The sequence below is a fragment of the Passer domesticus genome, chromosome Z, assembly GCF_036417665.1.
Source record: "Passer domesticus isolate bPasDom1 chromosome Z, bPasDom1.hap1, whole genome shotgun sequence".
In the NCBI taxonomy this organism is placed as follows: domain Eukaryota; kingdom Metazoa; phylum Chordata; class Aves; order Passeriformes; family Passeridae; genus Passer; species Passer domesticus.
The window spans coordinates 83,432,951-83,455,032 of NC_087512.1; the positions used below are offsets into that span (position 1 = coordinate 83,432,951).

Here is a 22,082-nt window from a genome sequence, read left to right on the forward strand (position 1 = left end):
TAGCTGGTTAGTCCGTCTTTGAGATGCTGCAGGCGAGGCTACAATTCTGGATGGCACTGAAGCGAGGCATTTGGGATCCCTGTCACAGGATCCTGTCATTAACCAAGGAATGATGATGAACCCTCACAGCCTCTGGGCACATTTCTTGGACAGTGTAGCACAAAGATACCTGTGTGCAGATGATCTCTGTAAGTAGCAAACCCAGTGGAAGACCATAGAACAAGGGATCCAACACCTGAGAGAAAGGCAGTGGCAGAGATTGTCTTCTCAGATGACATATCAACTAGGAATCCAGACCTGGTAGGTACCATGTACATCTGTGATGTGGCGAAAACTTGTACGACTTGGGCCACACAAATATGTTTCTGCTTTAGCAGTAATGAAGTGGGATGACAGGGATGAGACTGTGCTTGATATGGCAAAGAAGCTCTGATCATATGCAGATGCTGTACAGGGTCCAACACATGCCAGAATTGCAGCAGTGGAAACACATCTGCAGAAATTAGAGGGCAAGATAGAGAAGAATAGTAAGAAACTTAGGGAGGAGATTAAGGAAGACCTTCTCCAAATCTCGGCAGTACAGATCAGAGGTTCTGGTATACAGATGTTCCCTAGATGAGGGAGAGAAGGTACACCCCATCAGCTGAGCTGTGGTTCTTCCTGCGTGATTGTGGAGAAAACATGAGGAGATGGGATGCAAAATCTACTGCTGCTCTGGCCCAACAGATGTGTGAATTGAAGGAAGGCAAGACTCCAAGAGGAAGTTCCACCAAAAGGAAAGCAGCTCCAGTTGCCCATAGCTGAACTGCCAGGTATGATGATGATGACACGTCCAATCCCCTTGAAGGAACCTCCAAGATATATGCCCAAGGAAAGAAGGATAACCAGGCTTAAAGGGGCCCTCCTCTAGCCAGGTAGGAGCTAGAGAAAAACGTGATTTTTGGACTGTATGGATTCCATTGGCCTGGCACATCTGAACCACAAGAATATAAAGCTTTGGTTGACACTAGTGCGCAGTGCACGTTAATCCCATCAAGACATGTGGGGATAGAATCTGTCTCCATTTCTGGCGTGACAGGGGAATCACAGGATTTTACTTTGGTGGAAGCTGATGTGAGCCTGACTGGAAATGAGTGGAAGAATGTGACTATTGTGACTGGCCTATTGTGACTGGCCCAGAGGCCCCATGTATGTTGGGCATAGATTACCTGCAAAGTGGGTATTTCAAAGACCCAAATGGACTCGGGGGCATTCAGGATAGTGGCTGTAGTGACACAGGGCATCCAGCAATTGAACCCCCTGCCTTGACTGTCTGAGAATCCATCTGCAATAGGACTTCTGAAGGGAAAAGAGCAACAGGTACCAAGCTCCACTTCAACAGTGTATCACCGACAGTACAGAACCACTCGAGGTGCTGCGGTTCCCATCCATAAAATGATTCGAGAGCTGGAGAGCCAAGGGGTGGTCAGCAAAACCCACTCGCCCTTCAACAGCCCCATCTGGCCTGTGCGTAAATCTGAAGGAGGATGGAGACTGACGGTGGACTACTGTGCATTGAATGAAGCGACTCCACCACTGAACACTGCCGTGCCAGACATGTTAGAGCTGCAGTACGAGCTTGAGCCCAAGGCAGCAAAGTGGTATGCCACTATCGATATTGCCAATGCATTTTTCTCCATTCCTCTGGCAGCAGAATGCAGGCCTCAGTTTGCCTTCACATGGAGGGGAATGCAGTACACCTGGAAGCGACTGCCCCAGGGGTGGAAGCACAGTCCTACCATCTGCCATGGACTGATCCAGACTGCACTAAAAAAGAGTGAGGCTCCAGAACACCTACAGTATACTGATGGCATCATTTTGTGAGGGAACACAGCCGCAGAAGTGTTTGAGAAAGGAGAGAAAATCATCCAAATGCTTCTGGAAGCTGGTTTTACCACCAAAAGATCAAATTTAAGGGACCAGCTTGTGAGATTCAGTTCCTAGGCGTAAAATGGCAAGGTGGATGGTGTCAGATTCCTGTGGATGTCATCAACAAGATCACAGCTATGTCTCCACCAACCAAGAAGAGGGATACACAAGCTTTCCTAGGTGCCATGGGCTTTTGGAGAATGCACATTCCTGAGTACAGTCAGATCGTGAGCCCTCTTTACCTGGTAACCTGCAAGAAGAATGACTTCCACTGGGGCCCTGAGCAGCAACAAGCTTTTGCCCAGATTAAGCAGGAGAACGCTCATGTGGTAGCCCTTGGCCCAGTCTTGGCCCAGGACAGGACGGGATGAGAAGAACATATTCTATTCTGCAGCTGGGAACCGTGGCTTCTTCTGGAGCCTTTGGCAGAAGGTGCTTGGGGAGACTCGGGCTTGACCACTAGGATTTTGGAGTTGAAGCAAGGTTTGAAGCAAACTACACCCCAACAGAGAAAGAAATCTTGGCTGCCTATGAAAGAGTCCAGGCCACCTCAGAGGTGATTGGTACCGAAGCACAACTCCTCCTGGCACCCCGACTACCGGTGCTGGGGTGGATGTTCAAAGGCAAGGTTATATCCACCCACCATGCCACCGGTGCTACATGGAGCAAGTGGATTGTTCTTATCACACAGTGCGCCCAAATCGGTAAACTGAATCATGCTGGAAGTAAGTACAAATTGGCCCAAAGGTGAAAATTTTGGTGTCACAGATGAAGAAAAAGAACCAGTGACACGGCCTTAAGAAGCTGCACCATACAACCAACTGCCAGCAGAGGAAACACACTATGCTCTTTTCACTGACGGTTCCTGTCGCGTCGTAGGAATGAATCAGAAGTGGTAAGCAGCTGTATGGAGCCCCACACCACAGGTCGCAGAGGCCACTAAAGGAGAAGGTCGATCAAGCCAACTTGCTGAACTTAAAGCTGTTCAACTGGCCCTGGACATTGCAGAAACAGAGAAGTGGCCAAAGCTCTATCTCTACAGTGATTCATGGATGGTAGCCAATGCTCCATGAGGATGGCTGGAGAGGTGGAAGGAGGCTAACTGGCAGCATAGAGGAAAACCAGTTTGGGCTGCTGAAGAGTGGAAAGACATTGCTACCAGGGTAGGGAGGCTGCCTGTGAAAGTTCATCAGGTAGATGCCCATTGCTGGGGTCACCTGTCAGTTGTCTCTGCCCCAGCACGGGAAAAGGTGGTTCTGGGCAGGCCGTGCTCTCGAAGAAGGAGTCTGGACTCTTGCTTTTGGTCTTCAGTTGAGTTTATTGTTCCTTATCTACAAAGTTTTTCTGTCTGTCCAGCTGAGGTCTGATCAGCAAGACAGCCAAGGGCACTCTCTCCCGCCCACAGGCGGGTTGTCTCTTTTATAGTAAAAACTTCGTATAAGATATTTACCTTTAATTTCCAATACTTTTCGCCCTTGTTGGCAAGTGCACTTTCCCTATTAAGCAATCCACACATGCCAACATCATGCTGAACATGGATGCCAAGGAGAAGAAAGAAGGACAGGGCACACCCAAATTCCTCCATCTTGGGACTCCCGACCCATGTACAGAATTCCAAACCCCCTGTACAATATATAAAACCCCCCTGTACAGTGCATTATAATTCAAGTTTTATCAAGTGAATATCATCCCCTCACCATTCAGGCCTGAAATTCTCTCATTTCCTCACATTCAGGTGTCTTTGGCTTCCTGCCAGGGTCTCCGAGCCCCTGCCAGGGCTTTGAGACATCCAGGGCATCCAGAGAGATGCTCTGGGTTCCGACAGCCCACGTCCCCAAGAGTAGAGCTAATGAGGAGCACAAAAACAATGAGCAGGTAGATCAGGCTGCAAAGATAGGGGTGTTCAAGACAGACCTAGATTGGGAACACAAGGGAGAGTTGTTCCTAGCTCGATGGGCCCATGATGCCTCAGGCCATCAGGGTAGAGATGTCACCTGTAAGTGGGCACGAGACCGAGGGGTGGATTTAACCATGGACAGTTATGTCTCAGGTTATCCACGACTGTGTGACGTGTGCTGCCATCAAACAGGGCAAGCGAGTGAAGCCCCTGTGGTATGGTGGGCGGTGGTCCAAGTATAAGTATGGGGAGGCCTGGCAGATTGACCACATCACACTGTCCCAGGCACACCAAAGCAAGTGCTCACAATGGTAGAAGCCACCACGGGATGGTTGGAAACCTACCCTGTGTCTCACGCTACTGCCCGTAACACCATCCTGGGCCTTGAAAAGCAGGTCCTGTGGAGGCATGGTACCCCTGAGAGGATTGAGTCAGACAATGGGACTCATTTCAAGAACAGTCTTATTAACACCTGGGCTAGGGAACATGGCACTGAGTGGGTGTACCATATCCTCTACCTTGCACCAGCTGCAGGCAAAGTGGAGAGGTACAATGGACTATAAAAACCCAGTGGAAAGCCTTGGGTGGGGGATCTTTCAAAAACTGGGAGCAGCATTTAGCAAAGGTCACCTGGTTAGTTAATATCCGAGGTTCCAACAACTGAGCAGGTCCTGCCCAGTCTGAGTCCCTGGATATAACAGATGAAGTCCCAGTGGTAAATGTCAGAGATTTGTTAGGGAAGACGGTGTGGATCAATTCTGCCTCAAGTAGACAAACCCATTTGCGGGATTGTCTTTGATCAGGGACCAGGTTGCACATGGTGGATAATGCAGAGAGATGGAACAACACAATGTGTACCTCAGGGAGATCTGATTGTGGGGTGAAAATCATATGCAAATATCACTGTTTGCTGGATGTTACTGCCATTGTCTATACATTAAACCATACAGATGTGAAACAGAAAAAAACGTGTAATTGTCAAGGGTCCGAGCAAGTGAAAGATGGAGTTTTGAGTCAGCAAAATGGAAGTGAGGAATCCTGCAGCTCTGTAGTCTGGGACCTGGATTGAGTGCTCCGGTGTGGTTACATGACAGGGGCACAATGGGAATTGCTTGTAATGTTTTGGGGGAAGCAGATGGAAATTTTTACTTGAATAAAATGCATGAGGTTTGGTAGTAAGTTGACGATATGGGGATAAGGGGTGGAATGTCCTAGGGTGATGTTATGATGGTCAGAGATCAGAGGAGCTGGGAGGGGGTAGGCAGCATTTCTGATCACAACCACTTTAGCAGTGTCAGTGGGGTTGAGTCCAAGAGAAGAACTTGCTCCAGCACAGATGCACAAAGAGTGAGGTTTCCAGTGCAATGCTCTGGGCCAGATCACTTTCCGTAAGGACCTACACACTCCAGATTCCCCAAGAGTCTGGTTTATTGAAGCAACAAGACAGCAATCTCAGGATTGCTGCTGACTGGGGGCACTGGCTACCAAGTGCTGATGTGTGTAGCAACAGAGAGAACAGTAAAGACAGATTATAGTAGATGTATCTATCTATCTATCTGTCAGTCTGCCTGTCTGTCTGTCTTTGTAACATTTACATAATTGAATCTTCCTGGATCTGGTCCAATGATGTTGGAGGCGAAAAGCTCACCTAAAGCATCCCTTTCAGGAGAGGATTAGTGACATGTTCTGTCAACTGATTCTGAGCAGGCAGAGATGTTTCCCCCTTCAGACATGGGTTTTTTTCCCCTCAGAGCTGTTTTTCTCCTCCAGCCTCTTCTGTCCTGAAGTCCGCAGTTTAAATTTCTGCCTGTCCTAGGAAAGTGGAACACTTCCATGGTTCGGTGGTGTTTGGTGACTTTGCTCATACAGGCATTACATGACACATTGGTATGAGTTTCATTTTAATAAAGTTGGGGAAGAATGGGGGGTTTGTTCGTTGTGGGGGAAGGGAAGTGTCCAGGACTTGGTGGGGGCTGGAGGTGGAAAGTGATTGGACCAGGGCACTGACCAATCACTCGACGCCCTGGGGAAATGATTGGTCCAAAATGAACATCAGTAAGGACCAATCAAAGCGCCCAAATTCCACCAATCGGTGCGCGGATCCAAAACCCACCAATCCTGGACCAGGGACTGTTATGGAAAGGGGGGCTTTGAGTTCTTCAGGGTTTATTCCTGTTGGTGTGCGGTTTGTTTTCGGGAGAACCCAACGTGTGCTTAACATGTTGTTCTAGATTTTGAGCTGTTGTGTGTGGATTCTGAGCTTATCTCAGGTCCTCTGTCCTCTCTGGCTTGTTTTAATAAAGGAGAGCCTTTTTCAACCACTTTCTGAAAATTGGCCTTGTTCGGTTTTTAACAACGTGGTTTCCTTCACTGGCATCCCCAGGGGTGTGTAAATGCATTCATTAATGGGGTCTTATGAGAGTCTCTGTTACTGCTGGTCACAATTCTCAGCTGACAAAAGACAGGAGAAGAAACACCTTAGTCCTCTTCCATATACTGAGGTTCAGAGAACCGTAAATGTTCTCTGATGTCAGAGGATCTTTGCACATATTCTTATCTCCCGAATGACCAGGATTTCTAACAAGAGTGTAGATGTCAGAAAGGCAGGAATGCTGGTGCAGGCCTGAGGAGAACGTGAACTGCAGAAGTGTCTCTCCCAAGGGCTGAGCTCAGCCAGGAAGCCACCTGCAGAGCCAGGATGGAGCTGTGGGACAGGGCTGGGTGTCAGTCACTACTGAAAGACAAAGAGGACATGGCAGGAGCAGAGGGAGGCCCTCACCAGAACCTTGAGGAATGCCACACCTTCCCTGTCAGCTGCCTGACAGGCTGTTGGAGCTTCAGTGCCAGATGGCCCCTGATTGTAGTGCCAGGCTCACTTTGGAATCTGTGCCTCCCCTTGGGCAGGGAATGACCCAAGAGAGCAGCAGCACAGAGCTTTGGGAATGTGTGAGCCCATCAGCCTTTGAGTCTTGGCCCTCAAATATCGTATGGCAAGTCGAAACACATCTTCTCTTGCTTTCTCTGCAGGTCCTTGTAGAGAAAGAGCAGGAGCAGATTGCTTTATCAGAGATGCCATGCCAGGCTCAGGGAGAGCTGTTCCCAGCCCAAGAGCAGGAAGAGCAGCTCAGGCAGCAGGTGGAAGAGCCACAGCAGAATGACCAGGTAAGCCTGACTGGCCAGGTGCCAGAGGGAAGGGCAGGAAGAGGGGCATAAAACAGAGCTCTTGGGCCTGAGGAGGCCAGGAGTCCCACAGGCACTGAAAGCACAGAGCCTTGGAATCTGCAGAGATCAGCATTGGGACAGGAGGTTTGCAGTGGAAGCAGAGGTGGGTAGGGAAGCAGAAAGAAGTGGCTGAATAGATGTGCTTTTGAAGCTGCAAGAGGAAAAAGCTGAGCCTGATGGCAGCTCCCAGTCACTTGCTGTGCATTTGTGTGTATAGAACATCAAGGCAGAGCCACAAGCAGAGCTGCCCAAAGCTCAGAGTGCCATCATGGCAGTGGAGAGGAGGAAGAAGGAAGACATGAGAAGAATTCAAGAGGAGATTCATCTCCACCAGCACAGGGGCAATCAACAAAAACAGGTAAGTGAAAGAGTGGCAGCCACTCCACCCATGAAACAGCGTGTTTATTCTTGGTTACAGACCATCAAGGAAGATGTGCAGGCGGAGCTGCAGGAATCTGAGGATAGGAACAAGGAAGGGGTGAGGAGGCTGGAGGAAGAAATGAAAATCATCAGAGAGAAACTTAACCGCCTCCCTTGGGCTCTGAAAAAGCAAGTGAGTGAAGGATGGATAGCCACTGCAGATACCTTGCAAGAAATAAACGCTCCGTTTTGCAGAGACAAGGTTGCTTGCTGATAGCAGACAAGAAGGAGAATCAAATTTGTAGCTATATAATGTTCTGTTGAATTGGCCGGCTTTAATAGGGTTGGAGTGACTGAGAATCCCACTGCTAACACAGTTGACGAGTTCTCCTTACAAGATGTAGTTGTAAATGCCAGGAGAAATGAGGTTAGAAATGGTAGATAACGGCCTGTCCCTCATGCTTCTCTCTTGCCACAGGTGACAAAAGCAACAGCCATCTCTCCCCTGGCTCCCTCTGCTCCTGGAGAAGATGCCAAAAAGGAGCAAAATGAGCAGGACAACCACATGCGCCCAGCCGTGGTCACAGCCCAGCCTGATCATCCCAAGAGAGTAAGTGCCAGTTGTGGGTGGCGCTGTCTTTAGTGCAAGGCAGAGGTGCAAGCTGCTGAGCAGCCAGCACTTGCTGTTGCTGGCCGAGGAGGCGGAGTGCTGGAGTCCTGCAGGACGCAGCCATTTCCTGCAGGCAGTGCCAGCTGGAAATTGGCCTTTGGCCTGTCATGTTGAGGCACCGAAGAGCTGGGGGCTCTGGGTGAGCTTTTGGCTGCCTGGCTGAGTGCAGCTCTATGTCTGGGCTTCTGCAGTGCATTGGCCAAGGGCACAGGTGGTGGTGCTGGCAGTCCCAGGGCTTTGTTCCTTTGATTTTCCCTCGTGGAAAGGTGTGTTTGGCTTGTGGAAGTGTTCTGCAGTTTTCTTGAGGAATTCTTTACTCGTGCAGACTCTTTTGGCCCAGCTATCTTTTGGCTTTTGCTAAGCTGCAAGGAGATGATTGTGCTGCCCATGGAGCTGTGGGGGGCCATTCTTGTCCCGTGTGGCCAAAGGAAGGAAGCGCGTAGTTGTGAAGCCTTCTGCTGAGTCAAAAGGCAGAATGGGCGAATTTCTGTGGCTCCCTTTAGCAGTGAAGTCTGCAGCTTTGGAAAGTGCACTGGAGCCTGGAGTGGGGGGAAACTGCAAGTTCTTGAGAGCTGTATTGTGTCGCTCCAAAGAGGAAGGACATCTAGAAATGGAGGATGCTGTATTTGAAGTCAAATGGGCAACTCTGTGGCTGGGGAGCTGCATGGGCCAAAAGGAGGCAGGGCTGCTGCTGGTGCAGAGCAGCTGAGCAAGAGCCAGCCTGTGGCCAGGTGGCCAAGAAGGCCAAGGGCATGGTGGGCTGTGTCAGCAGCAGAGGGGCAGCAGGAGCAGGGCAGTGAGCGTCGGGCTGTGCTGGGCAGCGCTGCGGCCGCAGCTGCAGTGAGTGCTGTGTGCAGTTGTGGGCCCTGTGAAGCAGCAAGTCCTTGAGGGGCTGGAGCGTGTGCACAGAAGGAGACGGGAGGTGGGCAAGGGTGTGGAGCATAAGGCCAGGGAGGAGGTGTTGAGGGAGCTTTAGCCTGGACAAGGGGAGTCTCATGAGGAACCTTCAGCTTTTCATCAATGCTTCCAAATGTTTTAGTCACTTTCAGGTGTGACTTTTTGCCTTTTTTTTATTTTAATTTCTTTTTTTTTTTTATTGCTTGTAGTACAAGTCTTGTCCCATTTTCTTTTTCTCCCATCTAAGGCACTTTTCCTCATTATTTCTTGGTCTTTTATTGTACTGGGACTGTGTCTGTTAGAATTCTGATTTCCTCGGTGTCACTTTTGGAGAATATAATGTTTTTGCTTGTGACATCATCCTTCGGTGCAGGCACCTTGGTGCAGAAGAAGCTGTTGTTCTTCCAGGGTAGACAGACCAGTTTGAGGTTATCAGTGCCTGTTCCTTTTTTCAGCCTAGTGAATCAGTGTGTGTTGTTTTTGGGAATTTAGCATGACATCAATGCCTTTGCATTCCAGCTGGTCCTCAGAAATCAGAGGAGCTGGGAGTGGCTGGGCTTTATGTCTTATTACAGCCACTTTAGAATTGTCAGTGTGGTCGAGTCCAAGAGAAGAACTTGCTCCAGCACAGATGCACAGGGAATGCAGCTCCCAGTGCAATGCTCTGGATCAGATAACTTTCCATAAGGACTTACACACTCCAGATTCCCCAAGAGTGTGGTTTATTGAAGCAACACAACAGCAGTCTCAGGATTGCTGCTGACCAGGGCACTGGCTACCAAGTGTTGATGTGTGCAGCAGCAGAGAGGACAGTAAAGAGAGATTGTATCAGTGAGATCTATCTGTCTATGTTTCTGTCTGTCTATCTGTCTATCTATGTAACATTTACATAACTGAATTTTCCCAGCTCTGGCACAAAGGAGTTGGAGGTGCAAAGCTCACCTAAAGCATCCCTTTCAGGAGAGGATTAGTGACATGTTCTCTTGACCAATTCCGATCAGGCAGAGATGTTTCCCCCTCCGGATACGGTGGTTTTTTTCCCCTCAGAGCTGTTCACCTCCTCTGGCCTCTTCGGCCCAGAAGTCCCCAGTTAAATCTTGAAATTTCTGCCTGTCGTAGAGAGGTGGAATAATTCCATGGTTCAGGGGTGTTTGGTGACTCTGCTCATACATGCATTACATGACACACGGTTTCCTTCACTGGCATCCCCAGGGGTGTGTAAGTGCATTCGTTATTGGAGCCTTATGAGAGTCTCTGTTACTGCTGGTCAGAATTCTCAGCTGACAAAAGAGGGAGAAGAAACACCTTGGTCCTCTTCCAAATACTGAGGTGGTCATAGAGGCTCTGTGACCGATATCAGAGGATCTTTGCAGGCATTCTTATCTCCCAAAAGACCAGGATTTCTAACAAGAGTGTAGATGTCAGAAAGGCAGGAATGCTGGTGCAGGCCTGAGGAGAACGCGAACTGCAGAAGTGTCTCTCCCAAAGGGTGAGCTCAGCCAGGAAGCCACCTGCAGAGCCAGGATGGAGCTGTGGGACAGGGCTGGGTGTCAGTCACTACTGAAAGACAAAGAGGACATGGCAGGAGCAGAGGGAGGCCCTCACCAGAGCCTTGAGGAATGCCACACCTTCCCTGTCAGCTGCCTGACAGGCTGTTGGAGCTTCAGTGCCAGATGGCCCCTGATTGTAGTGCCAGGCTCACTTTGGAATCTGTGCCTCCCCTTGGGCAGAGAATGACCCAGGAAATCAGCACAGAGCTTTGGGAATGTGTGAGCCCATCAGCCTTTGAGTCTTGGCCCTCAAATATCGTATGGCAAGTCAAAACCCATCTTCTCTTGCTTTCTGTGCAGGTCCTTGTAGAGAAAGAGCCAGAGCAGATTGCTTTATCAGAGATGCCATGCCAGGCTCAGGGAGAGCTGTTCCCAGCCCGAGAGCAGGAAGAGCAGCTCAGGCAGCAGGTGGAAGAGGCACAGCAGAATGGCCAGGTAAGCCTGACTGGCCAGGTGCCAGAGGGAAAGGCAGGAAGAGGGACATAAAACAGAGCTCTTGGGCCTGAGAAGGCCAGGAGTCCCACCAGGCACTGAAAGCACAGAGCCTTGGAATCTGCAGAGATCAGCACTGGGACAGGAGGGTTGCAGTGGAAGCAGAGGTGGGTAGGGAAGCAGAAAGAAGTGGCTGAATAGATGTGCTTTTGAAGCTGCAAGAGGAAAAAGCTGAGCCTGATGGCAGCTCGCAGTCACTTGCTGTGCATTTGTATGTATAGAACATCAAGGCAGAGCCAGAAGCAGAGCTGCTCAAAGCTCAGAGTGCCATCATGGCAGTGGAGAGGAGGAAGAAGGAAGACATGAGAAGAATTCAAGAGGAGATTCATCTCCACCAGCACAGGGGCGATCAACAAAAACATGTAAGTGAAAGAGTGGCAGCCACTCCACCCACGAAACAGCGTGTTTATTCTTGGTTACAGACCATCAAGGAAGATGTGCAGGCGGAGCTGCAGGAATCTGAGGATAGGAACAAGGAAAGGGTGAGGAGGCTGGAGGAAGAAATGAAAATCATCAGAGAGAAACTTAACCGCCTCCCTTGGGCTCTACAAAAGCAAGTGAGTGAAAGATGGACATCCACTGCAGACACCTTGCAAGAAATAAACGCTCCGTTTTGCAGAGACAACGTTGCTTGCTGATAGCAGACAAGAAGGAAAATCAAATTTGTAGCTATATAGTGTTCTGTTGAATTGGCCAATTTTAATGGGGTTGGAGTGACTGAGAATCCCACTGCTAACACAGCTGACGAGTTCTCCTTACAAGATGTAGTTGTAAATGCCAGGAGAAATGAGGTTAGAAATGGTAGATAACGGCCTGTCCCTCATGCTTCTCTCTTGCCACAGGTGACAAAAGCAACAGCCATCTCTCCCCTGGCTCCCTCTGCTCCTGGAGAAGATGCCAAAAAGGAGCAAAATGAGCAGGATAACCACATGCGCCCAGCCGTGGTCACAGCCCAGCCTGATCATCCCAAGAGAGTAAGTGCCAGTTGTGGGTGGTGCTGTCTTTAGTGCAAGGCAGAGGTGCAAGCTGCTGAGCAGCCAGCACTTGCTGTTGCTGGCCGAGGAGGCAGAGTGCTGGAGTCCTGCAGGATGCAGCCATTTCCTGCAGGCAGTGCCAGCTGGCAATTGGCCTTTGGCCTGTCATGTTGAGGCACCGAAGAGCTGGGGGCTCTGGGTGAGCTTTTGGCTGCCTGGCTGAGTGCAGCTCTATGTCTGGGCTTCTGCAGTGCATTGGCCAAGGGCACAGGTAGTGGTGCTGGCAGTCCCAGGGCTTTGTTCCTTTGATTTTCCCTCGTGGAAAGGTGTGTTTGGCTTGTGGAAGTGTTCTGCAATTTTCTTGAGGAATTCTTTACTCGTGCAGACTCTTTTGGCCCAGCTGTCTGTCAGCTTTGGATAAGCTGCAAGGAGATGTGTGTGCTGTGCGTGAAGCTGTGAGGGGCCATTCTTGTGCCGTGTGGCCAAGGAAAGGAAGCGCGTAGTTGCGAAGGGTTCTTGTGAGGCAAAAGGCAGAAGCGGGGAGTTTCTGTGGCTACCTTTTGCGGTGAAGTCTTCAGATTTGGCAAGTGCACTGGAGCCTGGAGTGAGGATGAAGCTGCAAGTCCTTGAGTGCTGTCTTTTGTTGTAGAGAAGAGGAAGGAGATGTTGAAATGGAGGATGCAATATTTGAAGTCAAATGGGCAACTCTGTGGCTGGGGAGCTGCATGGGCCAAAAGGAGCCAGGGCTGCTGGTGGTGAAGAGCAGCTGCACGTGAGGCAGCCTGTGGCCAGGCGGCCAAGAAGGCCAAGGGCATGGTGGGCTGTGTCAGCAGCAGAGGGGCAGCAGGAGCAGGGCAGTGAGCTTCGGGCTGTGCTGGGCAGCGCTGCGGCCGCAGCTGCAGTGAGTGCTGTGTGCAGTTGTGGGCCCTGTGAAGCAGCAAGTCCTTGAGGGGCTGGAGCGTGTGCACAGAAGAAGACGGGAGGTTGGCAAGGGTGTGGAGCATAAGGCCAGGGAGGAGGTGCTGAGGGAGCTTTAGCCTGGACAAGGGGAGTCTGGTGAGGGACCTTCAGGCAGACTTCCATAGATGCCGACGTGACAGCGCTCAGCACAAGGGCTGTTGCCCGTTCAAACATGGCCTCAGTGCATGCCAGTGCTTCAGAGGCTGGAGTAGCTGCCGCTTGCACCCTGTGGCTTCTGCGTTTTTTGGTATGCTAGGAGGAGAAGCCCTGTTTGTTTTCTCTTTCTGCAGCCAGCAAGGGAGCTTACGCACAACATTTCCTGCCCTTTTCCAGCACAGGATGGGATTGTGATCCAGTTGTAGTTTTCCCTGTCTGCAGCAGCAATAGCTAAGGCCTTGCCGGCTCTTTGCTACTTGTCCATTGCAGAGCTTGCAAGAAATAAAAGCTGCGTTTTGCAGAGACAAGGTTGCTTGCTGATAGCAGGCAAGGAGGAATGTGAAATTCATAGCCATATAGAGTTGTGTTGAAATGGCCCATTTTAATCTGGTTGGAGTGACTTGGAATGCCATTGCTAACAGAGCTGATGAGTTCTCCTTAGAAGATGTGGTTGTAGGTGCCAGGAGAAATTAGTTTAGAAATGCAAGGTAATGGCGTGTCCCTCATGCTTCTCTCTTGCCACAGGTGACGAAAGGAACAGCCGTCTCTCCTGTGGCTCCCTCTGCTCCCGGAGAAGAAGGCAAAGAGAAGCAAAGGGAGCGAGACAAGCAGAAGCAGCCCTCTGTTTTGACAGCCCAGGCTGCTCCTTGCAAGAGAGTAATTGCCAGTTGTGGGTGGTGCTGTCTTTAGTGCAAGGCAGAGGTGCAAGCTGCTGAGCAGCCAGCACTTGCTGTTGCTGGCCAAGGAGGCAGAGTGCTGGAGTCCTGCAGGACGCAGTCATTTTGTGCAGGCAGTGCCAGCTGGCAATTGGCCTTTGGCCTGTCATGTTGAGGCACCGAAGAGCTGGGGGCTCTGGGTGTGCTTTTGGCTGCCTGGCTGAGTGCAGCTCTATGTCTGGGCTTCTGCAGTGCATTGGCCAAGGGCACAGGTGGTGGTGCTGGCAGTCCCAGGGCTTTGTTCCTTTGATTTTCCCTCGTGGAAAGGTGTGTTTGGCTTGTGGAAGTGTTCTGCAGTTTTCTTGAGGAATTCTTTACTCGTGCAGACTCTTTTGGCCCAGCTATCTTTCGGCTTTTGATAAGCTGCAAGGAGATGATTGTGCTGCCCATGGAGCTGTGAGGGGCCATTCTTGTCCCTATGGCCAAAGGAAGGAAGCGCGTAGTTGTGAAGCCTTCTGCTGAGTCAAAAGGCGGAATGGGCGAATTTCTGTGGCTCCCTTTAGCGGTGAAGTCTGCAGCTTTGGCAAGTGCACTGGAGCCTGGAGTGGGGGGAAACTGCAAGTCCTTGAGAGCTGTATTGCGTCGCTCCAAAGAGGAAGGACATCTAGAAATGGAGGATGCAGTATTTGAAGTCAGATGGGCAAGAGTGTGGCTGGGGAGCTGCATGGGCCAAAAGGAGTCAGGGCTGCTGCTGGTCCAGAGCAGCTGAGCAAGAGCCAGGCTGTGGGCAGGTGGCCAAGAAGGCCAAGGGCATGGTGGGCTGTGTCAGCAGCAGAGGGGCAGCAGGAGCAGGGCAGTGAGCGTCGGGCTGTGCTGGGCAGCGCTGCGGCCGCAGCTGCAGTGAGTGCTGTGTGCAGTTGTGGGCCCTGTGAAGCAGCAAGTCCTTGAGGGGCTGGAGCGTGTGCACAGAAGGAGACGGGAGGTGGGCAAGGGTGTGGAGCATAAGGCCAGGGAGGAGGTGCTGAGGGAGCTTTAGCCTGGACAAGGGGAGTCTCATGAGGAGCCTTCAGCTTTTCATCAATGCTTCCAAATGTTTTAGTCACTTTCAGGTGTGACTTTTTGCCTTTTATTTTTTTTTAATTTCTGATTTTTGTTGTGCTTGGAGTGCAAGTCCAGTCATACTTTCTTTTCCTCCCTTCTAAGGCACATTTCCTCATTATTTCTTGCCCTTTTATGGTACTTGGACTGGATCTGCTAGAATTCTGTTTCCCTAGGTGTCACTTTTGGACAATGGAATGTTTTTGCTTGTGAACTCATCCTTCGGTGCAGGCACCTTGGTGCAGAAGAAGCTGTTGTGGTTCCAGGGTAGACAGTATGGCATTACAGACCACTTTGAGGTTATCAGTGCCTGTGCCTTTTTGCAGCCCAGTGAATCATTGTGTGTGTTGTGTTTGGGAATTTAGCAGGATATCAATACCTTTGTATTTTGTTGGTCCTGAGAGATCAGAGGAGCTGGAAGGGGCTGGGCTTTATGTCTTATTACAGCCACTTTAGAATTGTCAGTGTGGTCGAGTCCAAGAGAAGAACTTGCTCCAGCACAGATGCACAAAGAGTACTGTTCCCAGTACATTGCTCTGGATCAGATCACTTTCCATAAGGACTTACGCACTCCAGATTCCCCAAGAGTGTGGTTTACTGAAGCAACACAACAGCAATCTCAGGATTGCTGCTGAGCAGGGCACTGGCTACCAAGTGTTGATGTGTGTAGCAGCAGAGAGGACAGTAAAGAGAGATTATATCAGTGAGATCTATCTGTCTATGTTTCTGTCTATCTGTCTATCTATGTAACATTTACATAACTGAATTTTCCCAGCTCTGGCACAAAGGAGTTGGAGGTGCAAAGCTCACCTAAAGCATCCCTTTTGGGAGAGGATTAGAGACATGTTCTCTTGACCAATTCCAAGCAGGCAGAGATGTTTCCCCCTCCGGATACGGTGGTTTTTTTCCCCTCAGAGCTGTTTTCCTCCTCTGGCCTCTTCTGCCCAGAAGTCCCCAGTTAATTCTTTAAATTTCTGCTTGTCCTAGAGAGGTGGAACAATTCCATGGTTCAGTGGTGTTTGGTGACTCTGCTCATACATGCATTACATGACACACGGTTTCCTTCACTGGCATCCCCAGGGGTGTGTAAGTGCGTTCGTTATTGGGGCCTTATGAGAGTCTCTGTTACTGCTGGTCACAATTCTCAGCTGACAAAAGAGGGAGAAGAAACACCTTGGTCCTCTTCCATATCCTGAGGTGCAGAGAACCATAGAAGCTCTCTGATGTCCATCAGAGGATCTTTGCACGCATCCTTATCTCCCAAATGACCAGGATTTCTAACAAGAGTGTAGATGTCAGAAAGGCAGGAATGCTGGTGCAGGCCTGAGGAGAACGTGAACTGCAGAAGTGTCTCTCCCAAAGGGTGAGCTCAGCCAGGAAGCCACCTGCAGAGCCAGGATGGAGCTGTGGGACAGGGCTGGGTGTCAGTCACTACTGAAAGACAAAGAGGACATGGCAGGAGCAGAGGGAGGCCCTCACCAGAGCCTTGAGGAATGCCACACCTTCCCTGTCAGCTGCCTGACAGGCTGTTGGAGCTTCAGTGCCAGATGGCCCCTGATTGTAGTGCCAGGCTCACTTTGGAATCTGTGCCTCCCCTTGGGCAGAGAGTGACCCAGGAGATCAGCACAGAGCTTTGGGAATGTGTGAGCCCATCAGCCTTTGAGTCTTGGCCCACAAATATCGTATGGCAAGTCGAAACCCATCTTCTTTTGCTTTCTCTGCAAGTTCCTGTAGAGAAAAAGCAGGAGCAGACTGCTTTATCAGAGATGCCATGCCAGGCTCAGGGAGAGCTGTTCCCAGCCCGAGAGCAGGAAGAGCAGCTCAGGCAGCAGGTGGAAGGGCCAGAGCAGAATGGCCAGGTAAGCCTGACTGGCCAGGTGCCAGAGGGAAGGGCAGGAAGAGGGGCATAAAACAGAGCTCTTGGGCCTGAGGAGGCCAGGAGTCCCACCAGGCACTGAAAGCACAGAGCCTTGGAATCTGCAGAGATCAGCACTGGGACAGGAGGGTTACATTGGAAGCAGAGGTGGGTAGGGAAGCAGAAAGAAGTGACTGAATAGATGTGCTTTTGAAGCTGCAAGAGGAAAAAGCTGAGCCTGATGGCAGCTCCCAGTCACTTGCTGTGCATTTGTGTGTATAGAACATCAAGTCAGAGCCCCAAGCAGAGCTGCCCAAAGCTCAGAGTGCCATCATGGCAGTGGAGAGGAGGAAGAAGGAAGACATGAGAAGAATTCAAGAGGAGATTCATCTCCACCAGCACAGGGGCAACGAACAAAAACATGTAAGTGAAAGAGTGGCAGCCACTCCACCCATGAAACAGCGTGTTTATTCTTGGTTACAGACCATCAAGGAAGATGTGCAGGCGGAGCTGCAGGAATCTGAGGATAGGAACAAGGAAAGGGTGAGGAGGCTGGAGGAAGAAATGAAAATCATCAGAGAGAAACTTAACCGCCTCCCTTGGGGTCTGAAAAAGCAAGTGAGTGAAAGATGGACATCCACTGCAGAGACCTTGCAAGAAATAAACGCTCCGTTTTGCAGAGACAAGGTTGCTTGCTGATAGCAGACAAGAAGGAGAATCAAATTTGTAGCTATATAGTGTTCTGTTGAATTGGCCAATTTTAATGGGGTTGGAGTGACTGAGAATCCCACTGCTAACACAGTTGACGAGTTCTCCTTACAAGATGTAGTTGTAAATGCCAGGAGAAATGAGGTTAGAAATGGTAGATAACGGCCTGTCTCTCATGCTTCTCTCTTGCCACAGGAGACAAAAGCAACAGCCATCTCTCCCCTGGCTCCCTCTGCTCCTGGAGAAGATGCCAAAAAGGAGCAAAATGAGCAGGATAACCACATGCGCCCAGCCGTGGTCACAGCCCAGCCTGATCATCCCAAGAGAGTAAGTGCCAGTTGTGGGTGGCACTGTCTTTAGTGCAAGGCAGAGATGCAAGCTGCTGAGCAGCCAGCACTTGCTGTTGCTGGCCGAGGAGGCAGAGTGCTGGAGTCCTGCAGGACGCAGCCATTTCCTGCAGGCAGTGCCAGCTGGCAATTGGCCTTTGGCCTGTCATGTTGAGGCACCGAAGAGCTGGGGGCTCTGGGTGAGCTTTTGGCTGCCTGGCTGAGTGCAGCTCTATGTCTGGGCTTCTGCAGTGCATTGGCCAAGGGCACAGGTGGTGGTGCTGGCAGTCCCAGGGCTTTGTTCCTTTGATTTTCCCTCGTGGAAAGGTGTGTTTGGCTTGTGGAAGTGTTCTGCAGTTTTCTTGAGGAATTCTTTACTCGTGCAGACTCTTTTGGCCCAGCTATCTTTCGGCTTTTGATAAGCTGCAAGGAGATGATTGTGCTGCCCATGGAGCTGTGGGGGGCCATTCTTGTCCCGTATGGCCAAAGGAAGGAAGCGCGTAGTTGTGAAGCCTTCTGCTGAGTCAAAACGCAGAATGGGCGAATTTCTGTGGCTCCCTTTAGCGGTGAAGTCTGCAGCTTTGGCAAGTGCACTGGAGCCTGGAGTGGGGGGAAACTGCAAGTCCTTGAGAGCTGTATTGTGTCGCTCCAAAGAGGAAGGACATCTAGAAATGGAGGATGCTGTATTTGAAGTCAAATGGGCAACTCTGTGGCTGGGGAGCTGCATGGGCCAAAAGGAGGCAGGGCTGCTGCTGGTGCAGAGCAGCTGAGCAAGAGCCAGCCTGTGGCCAGGTGGCCAAGAAGGCCAAGGGCATGGTGGGCTGTGTCAGCAGCAGAGGGGCAGCAGGAGCAGGGCAGTGAGCGTCGGGCTGTGCTGGGCAGCGCTGCGGCCGCAGCTGCAGTGAGTGCTGTGTGCTGTTGTGGGCCCTGTGAAGCAGCAAGTCCTTGAGGGGCTGGAGCGTGTGCACAGAAGAAGACGAGAGGTGGGCAAGGGTGTGGAGCATAAGGCCAGGGAGGAGGTGCTGAGGGAGCTTTAGCCTGGACAAGGGGAGTCTCATGAGGAGCCTTCAGCTTTTCATCAATGCTTCCAAATGTTTTAGTCACTTTCAGGTGTGATTTTTTGCCTTTTATTTTTTTTTTAATTTCTGATTTTTGTTGTGCTTGGAGTGCAAGTCCAGTCATACTTTCTTTTCCTCCCTTCTAAGGCACATTTCCTCATTATTTCTTGCCCTTTTATGGTACTTGGACTGGATCTGCTAGAATTCTGTTTCCCTAGGTGTCACTTTTGGACAATGGAATGTTTTTGCTTGTGAACTCATCCTTCGGTGCAGGCACCTTGGTGCAGAAGAAGCTGTTGTGGTTCCAGGGTAGACAGTATGGCATTACAGACCACTTTGAGGTTATCAGTGCCTGTGCCTTTTTGCAGCCCAGTGAATCATTGTGTGTGTTGTGTTTGGGAATTTAGCAGGATATCAATGCCTTTGCATTCCAGCTGGTCCTGAGAGATCAGAGGAGCTGGAAGGGGCTGGGCTTTATGTCTTATTACAGCCACTTTAGAATTGTCAGTGTGGTCGAGTCCAAGAGAAGAACTTGCTCCAGCACAGATGCACAAAGAGTACGGTTCCCAGTGCAATGCTCTGGATCAGATCACTTTCCATAAGGACTTACGCACTCCAGATTCCCCAAGAGTGTGGTTTATTGAAGCAACACAACAGCAATCTCAGGATTGCTGCTGAGCAGGGCACTGGCTACCAAGTGTTGATGTGTGCAGCAGCAGAGAGGACAGTAAAGAGAGATTGTATCAGTGAGATCTGTATGTCTATGTTTCTGTGTTTCTATCTGTCTATCTATGTGACATTTACATAATTGAATTTTCGCAGCTGTGGCACAAAGGAGTTGGAGGTGCAAAGCTCACCTAAAGCATCCCTTTCAGGAGAGGATTAGAGACATGTTCTCTTGACCAATTCCGAGCAGGCAGAGATGTTTCCCCCTCCAGATATGGTGGTTTTTTTCCCCTCAGAGCTGTTCACCTCCTCTGGCCTCTTCTGCCCTGAAGTCCCCAGTTAAATCTTCAAATTTCTGCCTGTCCTAGAGAGGTGGAACAATTCCATGGTTCAGTGGTGTTTGGTGACTCTGCTCATACATGCATTACATGACACACGGTTTCCTTCACTGGCATCCCCAGGGGTGTGTAAGTGCATTCGTTATTGGGGCCTTATGAGAGTCTCTGTTACTGCTGGTCAGAATTCTCAGCTGACAAAAGAGGGAGAAGAAACACCTTGGTCCTCTTCCATATACTGAGGTGGCCATAGAGGCTCTGTGACTTCCATCAGAGGATCTTTGCACGCATCCTTATCTCCCGAATGACAGGATTTCTAACAAGAGTGTAGATGTCAGAAAGGCAGGAATGCTGGTGCAGGCCTGAGGAGAACGTGAACTGCAGAAGTGTCTCTCCCAAGGGCTGAGCTCAGCCAGGAAGCCACCTGCAGAGCCAGGATGGAGCTGTGGGACAGGGCTGGGTGTCAGTCACTACTGAAAGACAGAGAGGACATGGCAGGAGCAGAGGGAGGCCCTCACCAGAGCCTTGAGGAATGCCACACCTTCCCTGTCAGCTGCCTGACAGGCTGTTGGAGCTTCAGTGCCAGATGGCCCCTGATTGTAGTGCCAGGCTCACTTTGGAATCTGTGCCTCCCCTTGGGCAGAGAGTGACCCAGGAGAGCAGCAGCACAGAGCTTTGGGAATGTGTGAGCCCATCAGCCTTTGAGTCTTGGCTCACAAATATCACATGGGAAGTCAAAACCCATCTTCTCTTGCTTTCTGTGCAGGTCCTTGTAGAGAAAGAGCAGGAGCAGATGGCTTTATCAGAGATGCCATGCCAGGCTCAGGGAGAGCTGTTCCCAGCCCGAAAGCAGGAAGAGCAGCTCAGGCAGCAGGTGGAAGAGCCAGAGCAGAATGGCCAGGTAAGCCTGACTGGCCAGGTGACAGAGGGAAGGGCAGGAAGAGGGACATAAAACAGAGCTCTTGGGCCTGAGGAGGCCAGGAGTCCCACAGGCACTGAAAGCACAGAGCCTTGGAATCTGCAGAGATCAGCACTGGGACAGGAGGGTTGCAGTGGAAGCAGAGGTGGGTAGGGAAGCAGAAAGAAGTGGCTGAATAGATTTGCTTTTGAAGCTGCAAGAGGAAAAAGCTGAGCCTGATGGCAGCTCCCAGTCACTTGCTGTGCATTTGTGTGTATAGAACATCAAGTCAGAGCCCCAAGCAGAGCTGCCCAAAGCTCAGAGTGCCATCATGGTAGTGAAGAGGAGGAACAAAGATGAGATGAGAAGAATTCAAGAGGAGATTCATCTCCATCAGCACAGGAGCGATCAACAAAACCAGTAATAGTGGCAGCCACCCACTCATGAGACATCCTCTCTCTTGTTCTCTACAGAACATTTACAAACAGATGCCGGCAGAGCTGCAGGAAACTGAGGCTAGGAACAAGGCAAGGAAGAAGAGGCCAGAAGAAATTCTTGAAATCATCATAAAGAAATTTAAACTCCTCCTTCAGGAGAAAATGGCTCTAGATGCGAAAGTGAGTGAAATAGCAATAGCCTCTGCAGTCACCAAACTGGTGCTTTCTGCCATTCTTGCCTTTCCTCTGCCCAGCAGGGGAGGGGTGGCGTGATGCCTCTTAAATGCCACCCTGCTGAGGCCTCTATCACAGCTGCTCTGAAGGACACTTTCTGGTCTGCTGAATCTCAGCTGTTGGCTTGGACAGTGGGATTAGTCCTTTTTACATCTTGCTCAGAAGTCATCCAAAAAAAGTCCTGGTGACTTCTTCCAGGTCCCCTTGTTTCTTGGGGTTTTTGCAGGTGTACATGATCACTCAGATAGAGTTGGAATACAAGCCACAGGCTATCTGTATCCCTTGTGAATCTGCTCCTGTCCTGTTCTTTCCCTTTCCTCACAGTGGATGACTCCTGGCTGACAAGGAGAAGCTGTAGTCTCTGACTGCTTTGTTCTGTTTGACTTGAGGTGCATGTGTTGACATCCTACCTGGAAGCCTTTGAAGAGTTCCAGCAAATGACAGGAGACCAAGAGACCCAAGACTGGAGTGAGGCCCAGGAACCAAACCAACCAGAGATGCTGCAGGATAAGCACATCCCCAGGATGGTGCAGGAAAAGACAAATCAAGACCGGGAGGTAAAAACATTAGAACGAGGAGCTGCAATGTGTCTGCAGCCTAAGAGGGGGAAAGGAGTCCTTGGGAGGATGTAGAGTGGTCATTGTTTCAGTCATCCTTCCGAACATGAAACTGGCCATGAACTCGAATTAAACCAACCTTTGGTTTTGACCATTTGGTTTCACAAG

The 22,082-nt window shown here is 50.4% G+C and overlaps 1 protein-coding gene across 1 annotated transcript; it reads left to right on the forward strand.

The window, feature by feature from the left end:
- Positions 1–5,937: 5,937 nt before the first annotated feature.
- LOC135291271 (trichohyalin-like) lies at positions 5,938–21,989 on the forward strand. The gene is made up of 13 exons (XM_064405304.1): positions 5,938–6,190; positions 6,833–6,967; positions 7,245–7,580; positions 7,866–7,997; positions 10,805–10,939; positions 11,218–11,553; positions 11,839–11,970; positions 16,978–17,118; positions 17,179–17,313; positions 17,599–17,730; positions 20,555–20,689; positions 21,160–21,303; positions 21,747–21,989. Exons 2-13 carry the CDS (start codon positions 6,875–6,877, stop codon positions 21,987–21,989), a joined length of 2,094 nt encoding a protein of 697 aa, XP_064261374.1. The 5' UTR covers positions 5,938–6,190; positions 6,833–6,874.
- The last annotated feature ends 93 nt before the right edge of the window (positions 21,990–22,082 follow it).